The sequence below is a fragment of the Scomber japonicus genome, chromosome 9 (assembly GCF_027409825.1).
Source record: "Scomber japonicus isolate fScoJap1 chromosome 9, fScoJap1.pri, whole genome shotgun sequence".
Classification (NCBI taxonomy): Eukaryota; Metazoa; Chordata; class Actinopteri; order Scombriformes; family Scombridae; genus Scomber; species Scomber japonicus.
The window spans coordinates 26,680,679-26,705,592 of NC_070586.1; the positions used below are offsets into that span (position 1 = coordinate 26,680,679).

General features: G+C 39.8%; 1 protein-coding gene across 1 annotated transcript; it reads right to left on the reverse strand.

Moving 5' to 3' along the window:
- Positions 1-19,157: 19,157 nt before the first annotated feature.
- Positions 19,158-23,227, reverse strand: ido1 (indoleamine 2,3-dioxygenase 1). The gene is made up of 10 exons (XM_053324584.1): positions 22,977-23,227; positions 22,467-22,562; positions 22,265-22,384; positions 21,872-21,990; positions 21,756-21,770; positions 21,548-21,647; positions 21,348-21,465; positions 21,215-21,266; positions 20,918-21,066; positions 19,158-20,827 (listed from the first exon to the last, which is right to left on the reverse strand). Exons 1-10 carry the CDS (start codon positions 23,127-23,129, stop codon positions 20,460-20,462), a joined length of 1,290 nt encoding a protein of 429 aa, XP_053180559.1. The 5' UTR covers positions 23,130-23,227; the 3' UTR covers positions 19,158-20,459.
- Positions 23,228-24,914: the final 1,687 nt, after the last annotated feature.

Genomic DNA, 24,914 nt, shown 5'->3' on the forward strand with positions numbered 1-24,914 from the left:
TTCTATCTTACTCTTGACATCAGCTGCGAGACTCAATGAGTTCATTTTCAATATGAGTCCATTCACTGGGTCCGTGGCAGAATGGCAAGAGCAAATGCAACTCAGATATGGACACAAAAAGCCATATGTCATATGTCTAGATACCACTGAAAAGTGTTTTATCATGCAGATTATCTCCAAGGTCTCAGGCTTTTAGAGCCCATGTACACTCTTGATTAGCATCAAAGTTTGCAGTTACTTTAACTGTGTCTACTAAGCAACAAGAACCCACAGCTCACTTCAATGGATCTGGGTTGATATGATTGTCTGGAGGTGGAGTTCCGCTACATGAAAGAAGTGACAAACAGGGTCCATCATCACCACCCCAGACTTCCTTGCTTGTACATGTTGGTGCTTGCTTGAACGGTATATACTGTGCCTGGACTGTCTCCTTGGGGTCTGGGTGTTATCTCACACATGATGTTCTCACAGCTCACATTAGACAGAAAAATATTATGGAGAAAATTATCCATAATATGAGAAAAGGTAGAGGGTGTCCACTTTTCAGGGCTTGGTAGGCTGCTTGGTTTTTTGTTTCAACAGTGTTAAACATATAAAGATAGAAAGCCACATTTTAAATAACAATTTTATAAACATCTATAAAAACTATATATACCAGTAGGTTGCTGGTTGTACAGATTAATCCATGCTTGATGCAGATTAATACAGTAATTTACCAGCATGCCACAGTCTATACCCCCTAACCCCTTTATGCTGTATCACAGTTCACTTACAATTATTACAGGTGACAGTTGAACCCGTCATTGTATCCTCTATGAGAAAGTCAGATGGCAGTAACTTACCACTCCAAGAGAACAATGCTACCTTTATTTTTTATTTATAAAGCCATGCTAAATGAGCTACCACTATTTTTATCATCATCCTTAACAATTAGAAATATTAAATAACACACTTGTTCACAAGGATGCATTACCTTGGATATCCCTGATATGAATACAGAACTGGGAAAAACACTCATCTACTATGCTCCTCATAGGTAGAATTTTAAAAAAAGAAAAAAGACAGCTACTGCTTCTTTCAGGTTGAATTCGTGCATACTACTTGTATTATTTTTACAGCGGGGGTGATTTTTTTTTAATGGCCAAAAAGACCAGAGATCTAAAATGTGCTAGAAGTGCTAGAATCCAGCAGGCGAAATGTGGGTGGTACATTGTTGTTTATTTGATAGACTCAATAAACCAGAATGCAACACAGCACAAGACGTTAAAAGTAACGTTTACATAAACTCTCTGTTGTAAATAAAGCCAGTGTGAAAGTTGTGAAAGAAATGTGTGATTATGTGAATAAACTGAAGGAAACACACTCCACATAATAAAGCTAAATAGCATATAAATGACTTTTTCTTATGACCAGTTCCACACGTTGCATTACTTTTGATACATTTTATGCCGCTCTATGCAGACTCCCACACTCTCTCTCTCTCAAACATCAGATCCTTTCCACTTAAATCACATTACAAAGCCTCTAATTGGCATCCAGCTTTGTACACTAAAACTTCAGACACGACAGGAGCATGGTGGAACATGCCTGTCCTCTGTTAATGGAACAAGCTTGTCTGCATGAGACCATTTAATTCAAGCTGCTGCGTGATAATTTCTTCTGAGTCTGCTTGGTGCCAGGCCAGCAGGTGAGGACTACACAGCCAGAGCATCCTGCCCTATTATCCAGAGGACCTTGACTCTGGTTCCCACAACTTTTTTTTCTGAATACTCTAATTTGACTCATTGTTAGAGCTCACCTCCAATATACAGGTATGGACTTATTTTCACTTTTCACTAACTTTTCTATTTCTGATTTCACAAAGTGTATCTCAGAGAGTTAAAGGTGTTCTACAGTATGTGCTTCATAGAAATGAAGGGAATGTTGTCTTTTTGGCTTTCTGACTACGCTGTCTAAACTGAAAGAGGGAAAATAACAAGACATTTCAAACTTCATAGACACTGCAGCACTAATAAACACAAATCAAAATGGTTACTTATGCTTTTGAAATGATTTTTATTTCAACAAAAAAGATGTAACAACTGTGTGTTTCATCTACGTATTTTATTGTATCACACTCAAATCTTTTTACTTTTTAAAGGACAAAGGGAAGGATAAAGATGAGGCAAAGACCGTCAACAAGGAACAAACAAACCACACCACTTGTACATTATACAATATGTGCTGAGCTAAGAGGGAGCCAAAAAGTCACAGAACCTCATAAACAACTCTCAGCATACTGCCACAGTGCTGATGCTCTTTAGTGGAGCTGAGGCACAAGCTTCCCTCCTAGTGGGACAATGTGCTTGAGGATAATCAGCTCAATAAAAGTACATCTGCCTTTTACACTGCATACTGGGGCTGCACAGGGACACAATGTCCTGTTGTTGTTGTTGTTGTTGTTTTTAATGTTTTGCTCATCTTGAAAAATTATTTCACGCTGGAGGATCAACATTAATCTATCCCTCTGTCCACAAGGATTTTCTCCTCCTCAAAGCAACACATTTATTGGTCATAGCCTGGTTTATTAAATCAGAATGCCAACTTTCTGAGTTTTGTAAGTTATTTTCATGTTCCCAGCTCTGTCTCTGTTACCGAACTAAAGCTCTGCAATGATGAAACTTAAATATGCGTGGAAATATGGAAGAAGTAAGGTCAATATGTTTTGCATTAAAATGCAACAAAAAGTAACAAACAGAAAAACAGAATAAATAGAATATGAGAAAACAAAAAAGAAGACAAGGAGATTTAGAAAAAAAAACATCTAGTAGTGTTTAGAGTTTTTAGAGCCTCTTGATGCAACTTGTGGCCTTCTACTTATTTTCATGTTACACAACTTTACATTTACATTACTTTACATTTACATTACATATAGGTCGCATGATGATAAGTTAACTCTACCCAGCAACCCAAGTCATTTCCAATGTAAATAATTAACCTTTAAGCTTAAAATGATAATTGCAAAATCTGTCATAGATATGACATCACTATCAATGTAAAATAAATACTGGATGGATAACTTTTACAACTGTTGTTATTACAGTGTCTTCAGGCTACATGGGTTAGGGTTAGGGTTAGGGTTGATTGTTCCTAGCTTCGGTATTTCTAAATTATTTTTAAGTTTGACTTGATGGAAGATTTGGGTGTTTCAAATAAGTCACAATGAAATGTGCAGTTACTACAGTCTGTTCAGGGCAATTACTTTTTATAGACATCTCTTGCTTAAAGACTGGTGTTGAAAAGTGAAGATTCAGCCCCTGCTGCAGAGGATTTACTCACTGTGTGTGTGTGTGTGTGTGTGTGTGTGTGTGTGTGTGTGTGTGTGTGTGTGCGCGCGTGTGTGTGAGTGAGTGACTGAGTGAGTGAGTGAGTGAATGAGAGAGAGAGAGCGAGGGAGAGAGAGAGAGACCTGTGAGTGCAGACAGGTGTGCTGGAGTCAGAAACACACCAGCTGCACCTCATCTCAATAATCAAGACCTCTACAAACAGCCCTGCCACTTCTACTCTGCCTGGTCGTAGCTTCTGCACCAGTCTTTCCTGGGGCAGCCAAGTACTAGCATCCAAGCCTGTTAGCGCCCAGAAGCCAAGCTATCCTGTTTTTCCCGAGCCTGTGACTGCAGTCTCTTCCACATTTCGTCCTGCATCCCACCCTTCATTTGGGTCGGTTAGGCTTAGGTTTGTGAGGCTGCTACCTACCTATTCGGAGCTGGTTAGTTCGCTGTCTAATCCTTACTGAACCCCCAGGAGCCAAATGTGGATCAGCTAAAGAGTCACCCTGATATCCAGCGGTCACCACTTGAAGAGAATGACTTTGCCATTTTCACAGGGTACTGTGGTGCCCATGGCTCCCGAGGCCACACAGCCCCAGCAGACATTCCAGCTTCCTGCGCCTGTGCTGCAGCAGTCCCAGCCCCCTTGTTCCTGCAGCTGTCTCCTGTTCCAGAGCTTCAGCAGTCCTCTGTGGCTGTGCTTCAGCAGCCTACTGTTTCCCTGGCTGCACCAGCTCACCTGAATGTCTCCCAGGTGCCAGACTCCAGTTATGCAATCCAGCTGCCAGCTCCTCCAGAGCGGCCCTGCATGTCTGGTCATCCAACATCGACCATCTATCCTGTCTTCCAGTTGCCCTGCCCTGTCTTCCAGTCATGGTTTCCAACCCCTGCTTCCTGGATCCCGCCCCTTTTGCTTCCTCAAACCTCAGCTCCTGGTTCCAACCTTCCACCCCAAGTTCCAGCACCAGTTTCCCAGTTACCAGTCCAAGCTTTCTCAGGCCAGCATTCCTTTTCCCTGGCCTTCTAAATAAATACCTTGTTGCTGTTATGTTCCTGATTTCCCGCCCTGAGTGTCTGCACTTGGGTTCACCTGCTCCACCCCACATTAGTGTGCATGTGTGTTTTGTCAAAAAACTCTTTTCACTTTCACGTCTGTTGCTGATGTCAATACATATCTCTGAATAAGGAAAGGAAGAAATACCAAACTCTGTAATTTGTCAACTAATTTTGTACCATCAAACCTTTTTTAAAGTTATTGAATTAGCTCTGGCCAGACACACTGTCTTGACACAGAAGATAATAATTTTACTGAATTATTTTTGGAAAAAAGCTGTAACTATTAGCATGTAACACTGCAGATGTCAGGAGTAGGACTGAAAATGACACTCCATAGTCCAGAGTTACAGATATTTAAATGAAAATGAATGTATCAAAAGAAGAAGTCCCAAGTCTGACAGTGATTTATGTTGGTAAAAAAGAAAAGTTGGACCTATGACCAGTCACGCAGAGGATGTTGGATCTCTGCAGCCCTAAAGCATTTTTTTCTATCAGACTTGCCCACTTTGTTCATTGCGGTCCTATGTGTCAGCCCTATAATGGTTAATATAAATATCTGAGCACAAAGGCTCTCTCAGAGTATTTAAAACAACCCCAGATATTTGATTATACAGCAGCAGACCAGATTATATAATTACACAACAGAAATGGGAAAGAACTTTTCACTTGACTACTGTATATTTGCACTTCACAGTAGTAATCCAGATGACACCACATATGAGGTTCCCAGAGCTGAAACAATATTTTTGGTGTTTCCTGAGTTTTGCAGTGAAAAATATTTTAGTTCTCAGAAACTAATTTTATTCGTGAAAACACTGAACAAGTACATTTGGCAAGTACCTATTTATATCAGGGACTTGTCATCTCCAACATGACGCTCACAAGTTACCATTAGCTCGCTACACGTGTCTGAGAGGCTTGCTAAAGGTTCAAAGAATATGTCCCTGTACATATAATTGATAATACAAAGTCATTTGGTAAACCTGTTCAAATTTCTATCCAATCAAATTCATATCCCACCTCCTATTGACACAAAATGAGTTGTGCTACAGTCAAGCTTGGTTACGTCAGTGACATTGTAACATTAGGTGACGTTAACAGGCTTGCAAGCACATACCAGATTTGACAATGACCAAAGAAAAAAAGACACAAAAAATAGACAATTTTTTATGAGGATTTGGGAAATAAAGTTTTTTTTTTTGTAAGAATGTGAATAACAAGTCTGTCTCATTTGTGGTTTGGACGTTCATCAAAGTGTAATCAAGGCTTTCATGGAATCAATGGAGGATACCACCCTGTTGTCTGATCCTGAGTGGCTACTTGATCTTGTGCTGCTGATGGATGTAAAAACTAAATCACTGGAGCCTACAGTTACATGGTAAAGATTAAAAATATATGATATGATCAGTGCTGTTAAGGTGTTCAAAAGCAAAATTGGTTATTTTACATTCACCAAGTGAAAATATCCTAAGTAATCCTAAGGCTTTGTTCACACCGCAGGTAAAAGTGACCTGAATCCAATTTGTACGCTCAAATGACCCATATCTGATTTGTTTCTGACAAAGGCTGCGTTCACACTGCAAGCCAAAATCCAATTTTTAGCCAATCTAGATTGGAACCAGATGGCTCTTATGAAGTCTGAACAGTCATAAATCACATGAAATCCGATTTTTGCAAACCAAATGGAAACCACTTTTAGGAGGTAGTTTCAAATTGCATTTGGACAGATGTGTCTGAGTCTGAACAGCTCCAAACACTCAAATTGGATTTGATCGTCCGTGATGTCTCTCTACGTCTCTACTCTACGTCACTCTATACAACACCAGACCCACGCTTATTCCAGTTGTTGTTGCTATAGCTGATATCACTGGAGGCAATGGAGGATGTCGAAAACATCAGTCTTTGAACAGAGGACGAAACCAAATTCTTAATCTTTGGGGAGATGGCTCCGTTCAAGCGAAGCTCGAGGGTTTGTTGTTGCTGTCGCTGTCGCAATTATATGACATCACACAATACACGCTAGATGACGCCTCCGCTCTGACTGATGGTCATTAATGTGGCCCAGTCTGAACAGAGCCAAATCCCATTTGGACATTTGCTAAAAACAGTGTGGACAGTCAGGCCTAAAAATTTGGATTTGAGAAGGAATCAGATTTGTATCAGATTTGCCCGCAGTGTGAACGCAGCCAATGTGAACAGCACAAGTTGCATTGAATCTGACATTTCCAAATCCGATTCAGGCCACTTTCAAATATGGTACGGAATCGGATACATATTGGACTTTCCGCAATCTGAACAGTCAGGTCTCATATAAAGTGACTTTGACGTTATTCTAGAGCAACACACAGCTAATGCTCTACATAAAGACATCATCAATCAATCAATCAATCTTTATTTGTATAGCGCCAAATCACAACAAAGTTATCTCAAGGCACTTTACACATAGAGCAGGTTCTAAACCGAACTCTTCAGGTTTTAACTTTAAAGAGACCCAACATTCCCACATGAGCAACAGTGGCGAGAAAAAACTCCCTTTTAACAGGAAGAAACCTCAGGCAGAACCAGACTCAGAAGTGGGCGGACATCTGCCTCGACCGGTTGGGGTAGAGAGGAGAGAAAGGAAGGATAGAGGAGAGAGGCACAATGCATCATTAAAGTATTAATTTTCTTTCTCCTCTTCCTTCTTTTTAACATCACTCGCTCACAAATTTGCCTGCTGCTGCCACACACTGTTTTTAACATTAGACCATAAATGAGACTACCAGTAACTTCACCAGCTGTTGCTGTTGCCATGCTCGCTTCCGTTCTGTGTTCGTAAACACTGTTCTGTGCGTGACGTCATTAATGATCAACTGAGCATGCGGGTCACTTCAGGAGGCCACATTTAATATGTGTAATATGAACAGCCAGGATTTGAGCAATAAATCGGAATTGAGCATTAAGGCCTGCGGTGTGAACGTAGCCTAAGTGTCAACAATGTTTGAAAGCCATGCAGGTGCAGCTGATGTTTTGAATGTACACAAGTATTATTATACCTACTGTTGAAACTTGAGTGTTTGCCGATAAATTCAGTTACTTTGAGAAACTTGAGCCCAGTGTGACATTTATTGCCAACTTCTCTATGAAGGTGGACATAGGTGAACTATTCTGTGTCAATCCTACGAAGTCCGAAATTATGTGCAAATCTCAACAGCATTCACAGCATTTCTGGAACCTACCAGAACCATAGAAACTTTACCAAGCTCTGAAAATGTCTGGTTTGCCTGGGTCTACCTATCGTTGAGAAGCAGCTTTCTCTGACATGAATGTCGTAAAATTTGAGTTTAGAACAAGACTGACAGAACATTGAAATGACCACATGCAATTATACTTATACTCGTAAATAAGAACAAGTAAAATAAGTAATAACATTATTTTGTTTGCTATGACATTAATATACAAGTTTAATAGTGTGAGCTTGACACACTGAAAATATAAAGAAATGCATACAGAAAAGAACACACATGATGCTGAATTGAAAGGTTTTGATACAAATGTAATTTGTTGACACAAATGTAACTTATTGGGCTGGTTTGGGTGGACATCAGCTATGTGAATAAATGTTACTAATAATATAAAACAAAAGTAGCTCTCGGCCACTTTCATTTTGTCAAATTATCTCTAAGAGGAAAAAAGGTTGGAGACCCCTGATTTATATGTTATGCATTAAGCCCACTGCGGAAACTAACAATATTGGCCACCCCAATTTTGTAAATTACATGGCAGAAAGTACAAGGTCTTAAATCTAAATTTGGTTGTTTTTGGCTTGGGTGAACATGTTTTGGCAGAACAAATTGTAATAGTTTGTTTTATGAATACAGTTTTCAGGACATGGTGCCTTGGGAGAAGAGAAGAGCAAGTAAGCTCAGGCTGTGTGGGCGGTGAAGGGCCGACCTCAGGATGGGGCAGAAGGTCTGAATGTGCTCCAACATTAACCACTATACAGTCTATTTGAACTGATACTGTAAATATATATTATGGATGCATGATATTGGATTTTTTTTTTTTAATATCCGATATGACGATATTTTCCAACTCGTTTTGGCTGATTGATTATGCCAATGCCAATATATGCCCATACTTTTTCCCACCTATTTGCAGAGAACATCAAATCTCTCATGTAGCCAAATGGACATATTATTACTGTATGTCGGTTCTTATCATCATGGCTCACTGGCAGATGCAGACATAAAATACAATGCTTTAGGCATTCATTAGGCAACCCCCCCCCCCCCCAAAACTTAAGTTAGGTTACATGTTAAACCTGCCATATTTATTTTTATGTAACATTTTTCAAACAACATTAAGATTCTTTAACAGGATGGATGATGCTCTTTCTGAAACTATCCTGACAATAGCCACAATCAGGGAAAATCTGACCTATTTCACAAGTTGCCAAAGAAGTAAATAAATGCAATCCATGTCCACAGGGATCGTGTGAAAGTAAGTACACTGTTCAAATGTACAGAAATTAAACCCTACTGAAAAAACATAAATAGACACAGTTTACTCTTTTTTCACATTGTTGAATGAAGGAGCCTAAATAAGTGGGTTACTTATGCTTTACAGACTGTAGACAACAGCTTGTAACTTAAGTAAAGCCACATCCGAAAATTGAAAAACGCCTACAACCAGGCATTGTGTAGCGTGGCCCAATGTGTTCCATACATCTACAGAAACCGACATCTTTAACAAACAAAAAATGGCTGGTTGTCCAAAGCAATACACTCCATGAGCTTCTGAGTGATGCCTTTGGCCCTGTGGTGAGGTGGTTATATTTTTGGCATTATTAAAGGACTGGAAAAGAGGCTTCTTACAGTTTTTTGTTTTTTTTTCGCTGGTGACTGTTGCTCTTTGTTCCTCACAAAATCATCATAATGATTGGGAAGACAGCTCTTAAGATGGGCAATTAAATTTGTAGTTTTGAAGGAATGCACTTTGGCTCTTCCTTGCATGACCGATGCTGAGCAATCATTGCAATCAGCAACTTTGCTCTCCATTTCGGACACTATAAATATTCAGCATGAAACAGTGATTGATTATTTCTGTTCTGCTGTTTTGTATTTTGGTTTGTAAAATATATAAAGCATAACAAATTTTGCTTTGTCTGTGAACTGAAATGGCTGCTAAATTTGATGTATTTAGCATTGATACTTTAGAGAACACACAGTGCAATGTGGTGAATATCCATTTATAGAGGTGCCACTGCCATATTTGTAGCATATTTGTGCCAATTCCTCAGAATTTCTGTTATGTGTGGAATAGGACTGAGTATCTTTTTGGTTTATTATTTTTTGCTAAATGTTTCTTTTGTAAATTTGAAAGCCTTGCCTTTAGTGAAAACCGAGATTTCTTATAAGTTACTCTCCATAATTGGGGAAAACTAAAGATTCCAACTAGCAGAAAAGAAAAGAAAGTCCTCATGAAACATCATTTGAAGTTGTGTGTTCTATTAATCCACGTTTCAAATCTTAGCTACCAGGAGTGGGATTTATTTTTCTTTTCGACCAACTCTAAATTTGGACAGCAACAGTGTGTACAGTACAGTAAAATAAATACAGCAGTGGTGAAAAGTGGCCATGCGGCAGATCCCAGGGGACAGAGATAGCCGTGTCTGACAGTACAAAGGACCAAGGAGATTTCCACAGGGTGCTGGTGTGTTGGACCTGTGGAGACAGACCAGACAAGGAGGGACCAAGGCTTGTGGCCGGAGAGGACAACCAAGCTTACCAGACGGAGCAGACATCACCCAGGAACGTTAGTTGAACTCCTGCAACAAACCTATCCTTTGCCTGTGCAATACACACAACTTGAAAGACTGCATTGTGGAAAACGGGTGGAAAACATCAACCCAAGGTGAAGACAGTACAGCTGAGTATGGACAGGGGAAAGGAAATAACCAGCACACTGGGTCTGAGGATAAAGTAGAACAAGTTGATGTACAACAGCAGATTAGCAAATTAGATTTAAAAAACAACAAGAAATCATGACCACTATATCCTCATTGAACACTGTGCCTCATGTGTGTTTGTGCCTAGAGAGCAACACATTCCACCATTAAGTGAGGATACTGATATAAGTAGAATTAACTGAAGAGGAAGAATGAGTTCTGTTGCTAGAAACAAGTCCCTAACCCCCCTAACCGTAACCCCACCTGAACAACGTGATTTTGTGATATCACACAGACAAAGCACGTTTACACAAAGATGAGGAAACTCACCAAGTAAGTGACTTGTTTTGCTATCTCGGACAAGCTTTTAGAGATGAATGCAGAGTCTCTCAGCTGCTACAGAACTTCCTTACCTGCTGACAAAAGGAAGAAGAGGACAAATGTGACTTCTCACATGCCATATCACAAGCACTAAGCTCAGTAGTGAAACATCATCTCTGCTCAGTTGCTAATGATAAAGTGGCATTAAGGGATCAGTTTGCAGAGGTGGTAGGAGTTCCTTCATTGAGATGAGAGCTTTGTAAATAAGTCAGAGCTGCTGTATAGCGGGGGAAAGCGGTCATCCCCACGTCCTTCCCCTACCTGTGAACGTCTGCTCACCAACTGGTACGACATCCTGGATGAGTAGGACTTTCCCCCACTGACAGCTTCAGCAGCAGTGTGTGGCCTCTGCTCCGTCAATCCCTCTGGCCGCTCCCTCAGAACCAGCTGGTGTACATGCCCCCCAGGCTGTAAGCACATCTTCTCACCGCTAGCCTCTACTCCACAGTACATCTCTGATTTTCAGGGATTCCGTCATAAGACATATGAAATCAAAAACTGCAGTGATCCATTGAATACCTGGTGCTAAAACTTTAGATGTAATGCATTAGATCTTGGCCAGCAAACACCCATATGTCCACTGTGTTATTATTGATGTTTGTATGAATGACACCACTAAGCAACAGTTTTAAAACAGGATTTTGATGCTCTTTTTAACAAACTCAAAAAATGGGAAGTCTGTCTTCTTCTCAGGCCCTCTCCCTTCGTTGGGCCCGGGGTACAGGACATGGTAGTCAGATGTTCTCTCTGCACACAATTTACATTCATCATCTATCGACAACTTTAATCTTTTTTTGGGAACAAGCCTCCTTTTTCAGCCAACATGATATCCAGCCCAGCTTTCATAGCACACATGCACTTTCAGCACACATTTTCCATGTAGTAACTACTGCCTCACATCACTGACTAACTGCTCTTTGCTCCACAACAGTTCTGTATTACAGACCAGTCACTGATTACTCCTTTGATGAATGACTCTTCATCAAAGGAGATGGTGATTCTTCGCACCAGTGACCTCTTCACCTCCTGTCCATACCACAAGATCCCTCTGCAACCCATGGATCGCGAGTCCAACTCATTTTTGTCATATTCCCTTGGGTTTTAAAAGTCTAATAGTAATAGATGATAGCCGGCTTGACGATCGCAGAAGTGGTGTTTAAAAACAATGAAATAGATAATAATGACTTGGACTGTTTGCTTACCACAGAAGGAAGGAAATCAAAGGGTCATAAATTCCGATTCAGAACAAAACTATTCCTACAGTATGTTCTCACTTATAAATAGCATGGCTTGCTGGTCTGGAGGTTATGACTCAAATTCATTTTAGCATGCAAAGTTTTTTATATTGCATCACCTGGGAATTGTTCAGATGAACGTGTAGAGAATTATATCTTAAATAGGTTACTTTAAAGTCTGAGCTTAAACTCATGCTGATGTTTGTCTTGGTAATTATAGTGTTTTTGATGTGATTGGCTTAGAAAGGGAGGAGGAATTATTTTTTTTTTTTTATCATCATCTTAAAAAAAACTCTGCAATTAATTCAATCTCACCCAGCCATTCAAACAGATTTTTTTTAAATGTCAATAAAGGCCAAAAGTTCAGATATTATTTTAACCAACAGACCTCAACGTTATAAATCTAGTGGTGTTTTTCCTCTCAAATACAGTGATCACTGCCAAACAGCATGCGTCCATGACACAAAATTACAGATCCAAACCACGCATTGCTGTCAAAAGGAATTTCAAACATGTATTTTTGTTTGATTTGGACTATAGTGATATTGAACATGATGGTAATATCCACATTTAGCCTTAGGTTGTTTTGGAAAAATATTTAATTCCACTGCAGACAAGTTTGCACAAGTTTGAAATGTACATGAAAGGCAGTGCTGCCTGGCACAAAGCACAAACAATTAAATCATCTTGATTGGCAACATTTTCATCAACAATGTAATAGGTGTCTCACTGTTATTTGAAATGCCAAATTATTTCAAATGTTAAATCATTATCACATAATCCACTTTATTGTACTTATTGAAAACTTTAATTGTTCAGGTTGTTTAAAATGCTGGATTTCCTCCCACTCTCTCTGAAACAGTGCACCTTTCTGGGCAAACAAATGAGGCACTAAAAAAATTTCATTGAAGTCTTTTACGAACCTTGAAGTGTTTAATGCTCTTTGTTCTATTGACACAAAAAGCCCACTGGGTCTGAACAGTTAGACTAGAGGCTTTTATTATTAGCAGCTCCATCGCTAGTTGAATGCTTAACTTATATTTTTAATCTGACTATGTCAACAGAGAGCATCCCTGACCTTTGAAAGACTCATCCTGCCTTTGCATAAAAGTAGGATGTGCCAGTTTGTCACCATTTCTGTGACGTGTTATCTGTACTGGAAGAGTGCTGAGTTCCTTTTTTGTTTATTATTTTTTGCTAAACGTTTCATTTGTAAATTTGAAAGTCTGGCCTTCAGCCAAAGACAAAATTTCTTATAAACTACTCTCCACAATTGAGGAAAACTGAAGATCTCATAAAGTACTGTACCAGACGATGGGTCATCTCAACATGAAATAGCATTTGAAGTTGTGTGTTCAGTTTATCTCAACTTCATTAGAAATTCTCTCAAAACAATTAACAAATTGTGCATTGATATTCGTTTCCAACAGCATATCTATCAAATATTCAAATACTCTTTAGTTATCTTAGAAAAAAAAACACCTGATGATCATTTTATTTAGTAAAACCATTTCCCAATTCCTGGGAAATTTAATGACGGGAAACTGGAATAAATATGATTATTTAAAAATAAAAAAACACAGAACATTGGTGAAATATATTCAGAAAATGTAGGTAGACAGTTTACTCACATAAAACATGCAGCACATATGTGTGTTCGCATGCTGTGATCTGGTAAAACACAACACAGCCTATCAATTAGTATAAGTAGTATAACACACTATGATTAAAAAATGCAAGCATGTTGTACTGTGTCTGACCTTGTGGTTTGCCTATGTGGTATGCCCTGATAAAGACATGTTATGTTGACTTCGTGTGATCATTTGCGCTTGCAGCCTTGCAAGCAGAGCAGCCGTAGAATAGACTTAAGTTAACTGAATGGCTTAGAAATCTGCAAATGAGGATTAGGGTTACGCTTCTTTTCCATGATTAAAAATGTCTTATTTTTGGGAAAAATATAAATTCCTATTACTTACTTATTTTACATAAGCCTTTTGCTCCTCTGGGGAGCACAGGCCATTGACAAATAACCTCCACCTCACTTGGTTGTTGGCGGTTCTTTCAATATTTCCCCAGTTGAGCATACTCCCATACATTTCACATGACACGTGTAATGTAATAAAACACGTAATAATCTTAATCTCAAAAATTCAATAAAACAGCAACAAAATGTAGGTAATTGACTATGTAGGAAATAAAGTAAAGAAGAAGAAAAAAAATCAGCTTGATGTGAGGTTAAAAAGAAGATATATGTTTGGCCAATATCTGATTCTCACTTCAAATGCTTCCAAGTCTACGTTTTAGTTCAGCCAACCAGAATTTGGCCAAAAAACCCCAGACAACAATTGTTCTCACAGGGGGTTAAGCACAACTTCCAGCTTCATGTTCCCTGTAAAACAATCATACTTCAATGAAATATGAAGATGATGTCAGTAGACAGATGAGTGGACAGACAAAGACAGATGAAATTTGGGAAAAGCAGGATTTCTGGGAGGCTATGACAATCTGGCATCTGTTTGCCAACACTGTTCAACCTGAAAACTAGAGCAGGAAAGGAAAAGTTGCTACCTGTCATATAGTAGTAATAAAGATTCATGAGGACACATAAACGTTTTGTTACTCATTTGCATAGCAGTATTATCATTCTCTGAAAAGAGATGACAAAACAGGATCATGTAGTCTTCTGACCTATTTGAAAACATTCTTCATCAGAGAGTAACAGCACAAAACTGTGCATATTTCTTCTTGTCTGCAGTGCAGGGCCTCATGTCCGTGGTCTCCCCAGGCCTGTAAGTTGCACCTGACCGCTCCTCCCATCTGCCTGACCCCATCTGTCTCCAGCTTGTCCCCCGGTTGGAGCAGCCCACCCTCTGCCTGCCTCGGCTCTGCATGCGAACAAGTCCGGATCTCGCCTGGGAGGAAGTTGAATGTTTTTACTGGGAAGTTTGGGATTAGACAACCATTGCAGGATTTTCATTCCATCTCTCGGTAGCTGCACTCCAAAGGAAGCCCCCTTTTTTCTTACATAAGTAAGCCATGGCCAGTGTGGATTAATGAGCTTTATCCCATACAGAAAAAGCAAACTAGACTGTGCGTCCAAAAACTGCAGAACAAAGTGTCCATGGGTCTGACTCTTTTTTCTTTTTTTTTTTGGGGTGGGGGTGGAGGGGGGAAGCAGCAGACTCTTGTCTCTGCTGCTCTGTGATTAACTGCCATGAAATATTTTGTAATGTATCATTTCACAGCTTGGAAGCATTTCTTAATCAGTGGAATCTGATCCATCATTCCATCTCCATCTTGTTCACATAACCTTGTTTCATTTTTGTTACAGAGTTGGCTTATCACTCAACCTGTGATAAATGCTGTAGGGTCTGTGTTGGTGTTCATGGGAACATCGCAGTGCAGATATCATCTCCAGTTCCTGAGGTTATTGGTATTATCTCATAATCCACCCCTGATTTCATTCATGACCTCCTTATCATGCAACGTGGCTATTTGTAGCATGGAATACATGTGAGTGTGTGCACATAGGCCTATGAGAAAAAATGAGAGATGGACATTTCTCTTTTCCATGTAGGAGATCCCCCTGGGGAACTTCCTGTATTTTTGTAACCCGGATGAGAAGCTGTTGATAACATGAGTGTGTGGGCGCCGGCAGGGAAGGTGACATTAGCGACAACTCAGAGGAAGAGGAAGTCAATCAGCAGAGTGAGAGGGGGGCGGACAATAGCTATGTGGCATGAGAGGAAAGCCAAGTGGGGAAAGTAGGAGTGAACACACACACTAACTATCTGTCTGTAGGTCAGACGCAGGGCTGGTGGCAGGGAATACTGTCCGGTGCCTGCACGTGCATGCATCTGTATTCATTTGGACATGGCGTGTGGCTGCTCATTTAATTGTGTGTGCATTTGCATGTGTATATGTCTGTGTGCATACATGTGTGGGAGTGTGTATGTGTGTGTGTGTGTGTGGGATCGCACAATTGACTGTTTTGCACCTGGCTGGGCCAGTAGTGAGTCAGCAGTGGTGAGAGGTTGAGCTGTATTCCCCGTCACACAGAGCAAAGTTGTGTTAACCTTTTAGACAAAAGGCTTTGACGTGTGTGGGCTTCTGCTAATCCTGTGAGGAAAGCCATCTGAATGTCATGTATTCTTCTGGCTGCCATCAAAATCTGATTTAAAATGTGTTTAGTTAAAGTCTCTTGGGAAACCATTCAGCAATTCTAACCAAGTTGTAAGGGCATTTTGGTCACTGCGAGTCTTCCTGCAAAGTTCTGCTCTAATAGCTCATTCCCATTTTTACTGGGCACCTTTCACTCACAGTTCAATTAGAGGGACCCACAGCACACAGGAATTTATTCAGTCACGGCTTGTGCTTCTGAAGTGATCTGCTGCTCTTTGTCTCACATTCATTCAAGATGACTGAAATTTGTGCTCATTAAATCATTTCTATGGGATATACAACAACAAAATAATACTCTAAACAAACCTTACAACAGCAAATTATAAACACACTTATGAGTCATATTTATCTGAAATTTGAACATCTCTCCTAACTTCTCAGATCATCATTTTCGACACCATGTAGAGTTTAGGAAGATACGACTGACAGTGTAAAAAAATCTGAATGTCCTCACATATTTTGAAAATATCTGTTGGACTTAGATTCATTGCCAGCAACTACAGTCCCTCATTTGTGGTGGCAACATTTCCTTTTTGGTTATTAACCTTATTATATTATTTCACAGTTTATATGAAAGAGAAAAAAGTTAAATGTTTATGTTCTATTGTATTAAGTGCATTTATTTGAAAAAACAAAACATTACTGGAATGGCATGAGTTCAATAAGACTGCTTTGTAGGAAAATAATTTACTTTTTCAAATTCATTATATTTAATTTCAGGCACAACACTGTAACTCATAGTGTCCATCAGATCCAAAGCTGGGAGAATCTCTGCATCGGACTACACAGACTGATTCAGTATTGAGATCACAGGGGGCAAAATGTCACAAGCATTTCCCCTGGAAGAGGAAGAATAAGTGCCTTCCTGTCAGTCAGTGAAATCATCTGGGCTGGTTCATCAACACAACAGTAATTCTACACCTCAAAAAGCAGCCTTTCAAGCTGGCTATGATGTCATGACAGCTTTCTTTCTTTTTTTCATGTGGGCATGCAATTTCAGTCGAGTCATTGGGGGAGGAAGTGATAAAGTTGCTGTAAGATGACTACATCAAAAGCCTTTAACCTGCTCCAACAGACCACACAAGTGATGCACACAGAGAAAAAAAAAGTTTTGAAAGACAGTTTAGGTGAATGACAAGCCTGATGTCTTGTTTGACAGTGACTAGTAGAAAGAAAAGTGATGCCTGAAACACCACAACACTGCCAGTGTTTCGAAAGGCTTCTATGGAAACCTTCCTAAAGGTACTATATAGGAGGGATGATTCACACCAGTCTGGAGGTGATCAAGGCATTAGGAGAGTTGTTATGAACACTACTGTATAGACCCTTGCCCCTGGGTTAAACTTTTATGTTCAATGCCTTTACTCAGACCACTAAAGGTATAGTATGTAAGAGGGAGGATCTGGGGACTGACTATAGAGGCCCTCAATAGAAAGAGAGACGAGAGGACAATGTAGATTAAATTTCAGTTTAAAGCATACGATTCAAGAACTTTGTCATTTTGCAAGTACAATGGAATTCCTCTTTAAAAAGGTAATAACAGGTAATTATTAGGATGGGTTCACAGTTTTCTTAAATTTTCTTAAAACAATATTCAGGTGCCCATATTAACATTTGAACAGGTTTTGCTCACTGTAGTCATTGCTCCTGTACATGCTGACCATTAGAAAAGTCAATCTGAATGTGTTAACAATGTAATTGGTGTGGGGGCAAAAGTTTACCTGAAGATAATATTATGTGACTTCAGGGTTCCTGTTCGCTAAAGCAGAATAATCACACCAAAAACAGAGAATTTGACACTAAGACAATAACTTGTAAAGTGCATTATAAAGAGATGTCTTAATGGTCAGTATGAAAAGGAAGGATGGTTACAGTTTCAGTGATTCATTTTGGCACCTGACCGTTGTTTTTAGACAGAAATTGTGAACCTGTCTTTTTAAGATTTATAGAGTTTATATTTAACACAATATCACTGAGGGTGTGCCAAAACTGAAATTAATCACAAAGATGTGTCTGACCTGTGGGTGTGTATTAGATATTTGACAAAGACAATGAAGTCAATATGAGAAGAAAGTGGAAAGACGCCCAGAGTCACCTACTGCACTGTACAAGCAGCCTATAATTCCCAGCTACGCCCGGGATGTGCACGCCAAAGATAATCAATCCCTAGCTGCTGCCATTGAAGCTGCTCACTCACAGGGTGAGAAAAGGTCCTGGCTTTGCTTGGCTTGAGGTAAGCAGCATCATAAATTCAATTTTGAAATAACAGTATCCAGGATATCCTGTGGTTAACCACCAAGGCACAGATATCCGATTGACTAACCAAAAGGAGAACCCACGCCTGTAATCCTGTCTGCTCTGATAGATGGAATATGGATGTTTGAGTAGTTTTCATGAAAACAAGAGTGAGTCCAGATGCCCTTTGCCATGAGGAAAATACTTATTTAGCTTGCTGACTTGTTTCTTGATGCACTTTACTTGGCAAATTTGCACTTTGCACTCTGAACTGGTTGATTCCTTTGGAACACTTAAGCCAAACTATGATACAATATTAAAAACTGACACCTTACACATACTCACACCACTGTCAGTACAAAACAAATGATTTGCTTTGAACAGCTTGACGTGTGTCAGTGGGTGTGTGCATGCATTTGTGCGTGTGTCATGTCCTGCAGTGAAACCAGCCACTGCTGTGAGCTGAGGTGAAACTTCAGCGGCCCTGCAGGCCCAGCCCCGACTACACAATGAAGACATCCTTAGAGATGGCCTGTGTTTACCGTCGGGTTGTCAGGGAGTCCTCCACACTCAGGCAATAAGGAAGGGGATTATTTGCTTTGGCTGTGGAAGAAGGCTCTAATCAGATCACTGTGACATGTGAACACACTGTTTGTCCTCCTCGCCACCCAACTCTCTCCATTCCATCCTTGCGTACTTTCTGTTCACCTTTCAACTTCTCACCTTGGGTCTTCCTGTCAAGTTCTACAAACAGTTTCTCAAGTTGTGAAACATGTCTTAGAGAGTGGTGTATGGCAATCCAATGTAAAAGGCAACAATGAATGTCACAGATAGATAAATGCACTTTTAATGTATTTCCTGGACATCAATTAGGAAAACAAAAACATAAAACAAACATCTTTTACACTGAAATCTTAAACGTGTAATTGTTTTCTTCCTACAGCATTCACTGTCCCATTGTCTTCCCTGCTACCCAAGAGGACAAGATAAAGTAGATTGCTCAGGTTGGGGGAATCATGTCTAATTGCCACAACGCCTGCTTTATCTGATCTTACACGTCTGTTATTGTAATGAAACACCGGTGGAGACGAGCCAGGAAAGGTGAAGATTACGCAGCATGAACCATTCATGGCACAATCCATCCCTTCATTGCTCTGGGTTTTCCACACTCTCAGTCCAGGAAGTATAGTGTGGCATGTGAGGGCTGGATGTGGGCTGGAGGATGGCAAGAGTGCTGAGGTAACCACTCTGATAAGTGATGCATCTCTGTGCTGCATTGTGCATTGTGCTTCGGCATGACAACCCCATTGTGAAGATGAATAAAGGCTGATTATTTTGTGAGATGGAAAGCTCAGGTTCCAGCCCGCCGATATTTTAGTGTGATGACTCCAGGATAACTGCTGATACGGATTTCAACAAATCTTTAAATGACTGTAACTGATGATGGATATATTTCATCAGGCCCGTTTTGTTTGTAAAAAAAAACAAAAAACAAATCAATGGCCTTGGTGCACACAGGTATTGCCAACTGCTTTAGCATTTTAAAAGCAAACCCTGTGAAATCTACCCTTTGTCTGCTGATTAGTGCCCTCCCATGGTGCCATTGGGTATTGCAGTATTTAATAATTTTGTGACAGCTGGAAACTTCACATTTACCTTTACTTAACAAAAAAAAGTCTAAAATTGCCAGGTTAACCTGGTAAAAAGATAAATGCTGCTACATTTTTAGGTTAAAGTAGACAACCCGTCTTTGTTGTTACTATATTACAACTGAACTGAATTTCCAAATAATTTTCCAAAAAGTAAAGGGGGTTTAGTAAGTGGTTTGTGGTAGTTTAGTGGTTGAATTTAATGGAAAGTAGCAGCAATGGTTTGAATTTTGGTTTGGACTGAATGGTGGGTATCACTCATGTCTATGAGGCTGAGGTTTGTTTACAGACACAACAAAGCTAGATGTAACGCAAGCAACCGAGGTCTCTCATTCTCATTTTGTCAAGAGGCATCCTTTAAATGACATAATGGTGTGCTAAGTAATTGGACGTGATTTACTGTTTGTTTTATGTGATGTAGCTGACTCTCCACTGTATATCCTTGGTGATGACCAAGGCTGCTGTGCTTCAATTCTTTGCTTGTCTAAGTCAGGAAGGTGTCCTTTGTTTGGTCCCTCACAGTCTTCAGGAAGGTCATAAGGCCTGAGCCGCCAGTGCCCCTATTCTCTAGTGCTGTGGGTGCTCTGCTGATCATCGCTCCCTCTGATTCTTGGCTCTGGTTACGGAGTTGTCGGGCTCGAGCAGCAGGAATTGTGATGAAGCGGCCGACAATATTGATATGATAGCTGCGCAAAGCCACCAATCTTGTGACACATTGCTGAAAGGCCTGGCTTAGCCGCTCACTGGCCTGCTGCTGGACAAAAATCCTCAGGGAAGGTTGCAGTGAGATATCCTGGATCATTTGCTTGTGAGCAGGTGGCATGTAGTCCCTCATGCGGGTTAGAAAGGCACCTACATAAGAGCAGTATCATCACAGTGAGTCTTTCTCATTCATTTCTTGCATTGGTAAGATCTATCAAAGGGAAATAATACTCATCTTACCACTTTTTTGTTCATGTCTGACTCCCAGAAGTTCATCAAAGCAGTGTAGAAGGGTACTCTGTGCAGCACTTCCTCCTGAATACTCCATTGGTTCTGTCTGTACCCCCTCATAAACCAGCCCCTTTGGCATGCAGGGGTTGTCTTTCCACCTGTGCATGTGTATACAGGCACACACACAAACACACACACACACACACACACACACACACACACACACACACACACACACACACACACAAATTACAAAAGCTTGCTCTACTGTAATGTAACAATATTTACAAAAGAAGATTTATGTACCCAGACAGATAGATCCTCATGATGCCATAGAAGACTGATGGCTCCACGTACGCTTTAAAAAACGAATATGCATCAAGATGTTGGTTAATAGGATGAGCATGCATACATTAGAACTGTATGTTTGAGCCACTACCATGCATCAGTTTGAATGCCTCTGTCATGTCCTGTATAGACTGGCTGATGTCCTCTAGGGCTTTGGCCACAGAGTCAGTATCGCCACACCTGACACCATTGATCACAATGGGTATGCTCTGTAACACAAGTTCAGTTTCAATGATTGTATTTCAATTGCCTCATTTAGTTAAAGTTTGAAGACATTGAAAACATTGTCACCCGAAGTGCAGGAACTGCTGCTAGCTCCACCAGCAGAGTGACCATGAAGAAACCTCGAGCACTGTCTCCACCTGGGAGGTTGACCAGCAGCTCCAGGTTCCTGCATGATGCAAGTAAACCTTTTAGTTTACCTTTGACACAACAGACTGAAGCATATATTGTAATGCTATAGTTAATTATGGGCAGATTAAAATGAAAACAGACTTACTCCATGTCAAAAGGCCTGGCATATGAGATATAAGATGGACATGAAAAAGAAAGAGGTCACATTTATTGTTTGTCATGAATGCAACCAAACCACATGAAGAAGGTTTTTAGTTTCACCCTTCTGGGTCCTTTTTCTTCCAGTTAGCCAATACAGCATCTGCATGGGTAAGAATTGGGGGAAGTCCTAAACGCTGTGACACCTCCCAGTATGGAACAGCCAAAGTATGTGGCAGCATCTTGGAGGAAGATTATGAAAATTAGAAAATATGTCAGTTATGCTATTTGAATGAAGAGCAAAGATGACTGCAACCCAACTGTGGGGCTGTGAGTAAAGTGAGAAGCCATCTAGATGCACGTATTGTATGCCTACCCGCCATGAGCTGATCATTTGATTCAAATCAGTCTTTCATAAAAAATAGTTGTTTGCCTCAAATTATGTAATGTTTATTGAAAATGTGTTTCATGGTCTGTGAGGGATTGATAGAGTAAATATCACAAAAACAGAGATACCTCAACTGTGTCATTGTCTCCCTCCTGCCAGACGTAGCCCATGGTCATAACACTGAGGGCCAGGTGGGCCAGCCGTAACTCCTGGTGACTCTGCAGAAATTGGCTGCTCAGCAGCGGCATCTGGACAGAGGGAGTTACAACACTAAACCATGGCTCCATAAACATAGTGAATTGTTCTTGTTGGTGTATTGTTCCCACTTACCTTGTTGATAAGGGAGCGCAACTCTTGAGAGTGCACCAGCTCTGGGACTTGCAGTGCAATGTCCATCCATGGCTGGTAGTAAGGTGGAAGCTCTTCCTTTGAATGTGAAGTTGAACTGATGATTAAACATCATCATAAAAACAGTGTGTAAATGTTGTTAGTCTTTTTGTTAGTCTGACTTGACAAAAGGTTTAAACAAAATGTGCTTTTGTCAACACATGCTGTCCTCAGAATAAAGTTCAATACAAAACAAACATGTGCAATGCCAAATTTCTTCAGTCAGTTTGCCTCAATCAATACAATCAGGCACATGAGTTCACAGTTTTATAACTGCTAACTATGAGCACAATTTTTAGTTTTTAGAATAAGAATATCATGTAGACACTGTTTCCTAACAATCAGATATTTCATTATGACTACCTGAGCATAGTGTAGAAATGTAAAAACTGCGTACACAAAAAGAAGGGGAAAAAAAGCTTGAAAACCTGTCAGTTAGGCTTTTCCACTTACCAGAGGCTCAGGAAGGATGAAGCCGAGCTCCTCAGAGACATGGTATGAGTCCAGAGAGAAAATAGTTTTGGAGTCTGTTGAAGCAGCAGCCATAGAAAAAAGTGACAGGAACTCACAGACAGCAACACTTCTCGGACTATCTGAATGCTTCATAAGACCCCGACCAGTGTGGACTCTGGCACAGAGTTCACTTTAAAGTTGTTGTCAACAGTGGTTGTTTACACAACATTCATCCCTCACTTCTGTTATTGCACAAGTGTTCCAAATCAGTTCTGTACCTGCATTTCACTTTGTGAATCATTAAGTAGAAAACTTCTGCTATATTTTCAACATTTCCACAAGCACTCATAATGATTAACTACTGTTATATCTGACCAACCACTGCTGTTTTATAGTGCTGTGCAGAGGATTTCTACATTTTCTCTTTACATTCAAAAGCATTTCAAATGTAATTTATGTGCTTGTGGAAAAGCTATTATGGTAGATGATATGCTTTGCATGTTTTGCATCTGAAATACTGCACTGTCATTTCATCACTTTTTCAATTTATCAGTCAGGTACAGTATGTAAGGGATAAGGAATGTGAAACAAAGTTGTGTTAATTAAGACAGATTAAAATGATTCAATTGTTTTTGTGAAATTCTGTAGTAGAGGAAAAACTGCCTGTGGACAGCTTCAATGAAAAGAGGCTGAATGACGAAACATTAAAACAAACTTGAACTTGAGCAAGAACAAATTCTAAAGGCCAACATTGAGTTTTCACTCATCTTTATTTATTATTATAGAACTTATGTTTTATAGTTTTATCAAGATTTTGCTAGATTCTTCTCATGCAAGCAGCCAACTTACAGTCATAAAGCTTTCACATATGATAGCTTCTCTTTTTTTCATTGTTTGGTTGATTTACTGCTTTAATAGAAGACTATTGCTTACAAGACAGTTACTATAACAACATATTATGGTATTAAAGTATTGCATGTGTGTGTATGTTTTTGTACAATGATTAACATCTGATAAGTATCCATTTTATTTTGACCAAGATTCTTCTATTTTCTTGCACTGTTTTTATATGGCGAGTAATACAGCGAGGTTTAAGGATATCTAGACTGTCAGCCTCACCTGGTGGTGCAGACTGGACATTACAGGAGTTAAATAAAAGGGGTACAATTTGGATCTTTATCATTCAGGACCTTTGAGGAGAACAAAAAGTGCATTTTCCTGTGTGAAATTGTTGATGAGATTTGAAAAAGCTGAAATGTGCATCCACACAGACACATCCAATAAAAATACCCAAGATAAAAATCTGTCAAAGCATCCGCATAGATGAATGCTTATGTGAATCAATATAACGAGTCGAGGCATTTTTTACACAACAACTGCACTGCAGCTTTGGCATTAATGTGTTCTAAAATCCCAAAGTATAAAGGTCAGCTGTAATTTGATCCCCCTGGTCTCAAAGTTAAGATGTACAAACACTGGATTGCATTGTTAGACTGTGTGAATGACATAGTTCAGAGCAGCACAGTCACAGTGGTAAAAGATAAACATGCAGCCACAAACTCTTGAGAATAACTCTTGCATTTTATTGTGGATTTAGCTGTACCTAATCTGCATGAAGTGAGGCTGTGAGGACAGAAGAGTAAAAACAAACTTTGCTGAAAAAAACTCTTTCTCAGTAGGCCTCATATCGGCTGTGCACCATGGCTATCAGTACATATGAATGGTAAGTAGCCTTTTAATTATTACAGACCAATCCTGATCAAGAATTGCATTTTCCCAGGTTGATTTATCACTCTAGTGATTTAAATTCCCCCAACTGCAACTGCTGCCCAACATGAACTAATCTGGCTGCCAATAAAAGCCAGTGCTGTGTGTGTCAACAATGTTAAAGGTGAGAAATTAGCCATTCTCCTTATCATTTACATCAGACCTGTAATC

Coding starts and splice junctions, on each gene's coding strand:
- ido1 (XM_053324584.1), bottom strand. CDS start 23,129: ATGAAGCATTCAGATAGTCCGAGAAGTGTTGCTGTCTGTGAGTTCCTG. Junction 21,466..21,547: donor CAGCAGTTCCTGCACTTCGG/GTGACAATGTTT, acceptor CTTGTGTTACAG/AGCATACCCATTGTGATCAA. Junction 21,267..21,347: donor GGCATTCAAACTGATGCATG/GTAGTGGCTCAA, acceptor CGTTTTTTAAAG/CGTACGTGGAGCCATCAGTC.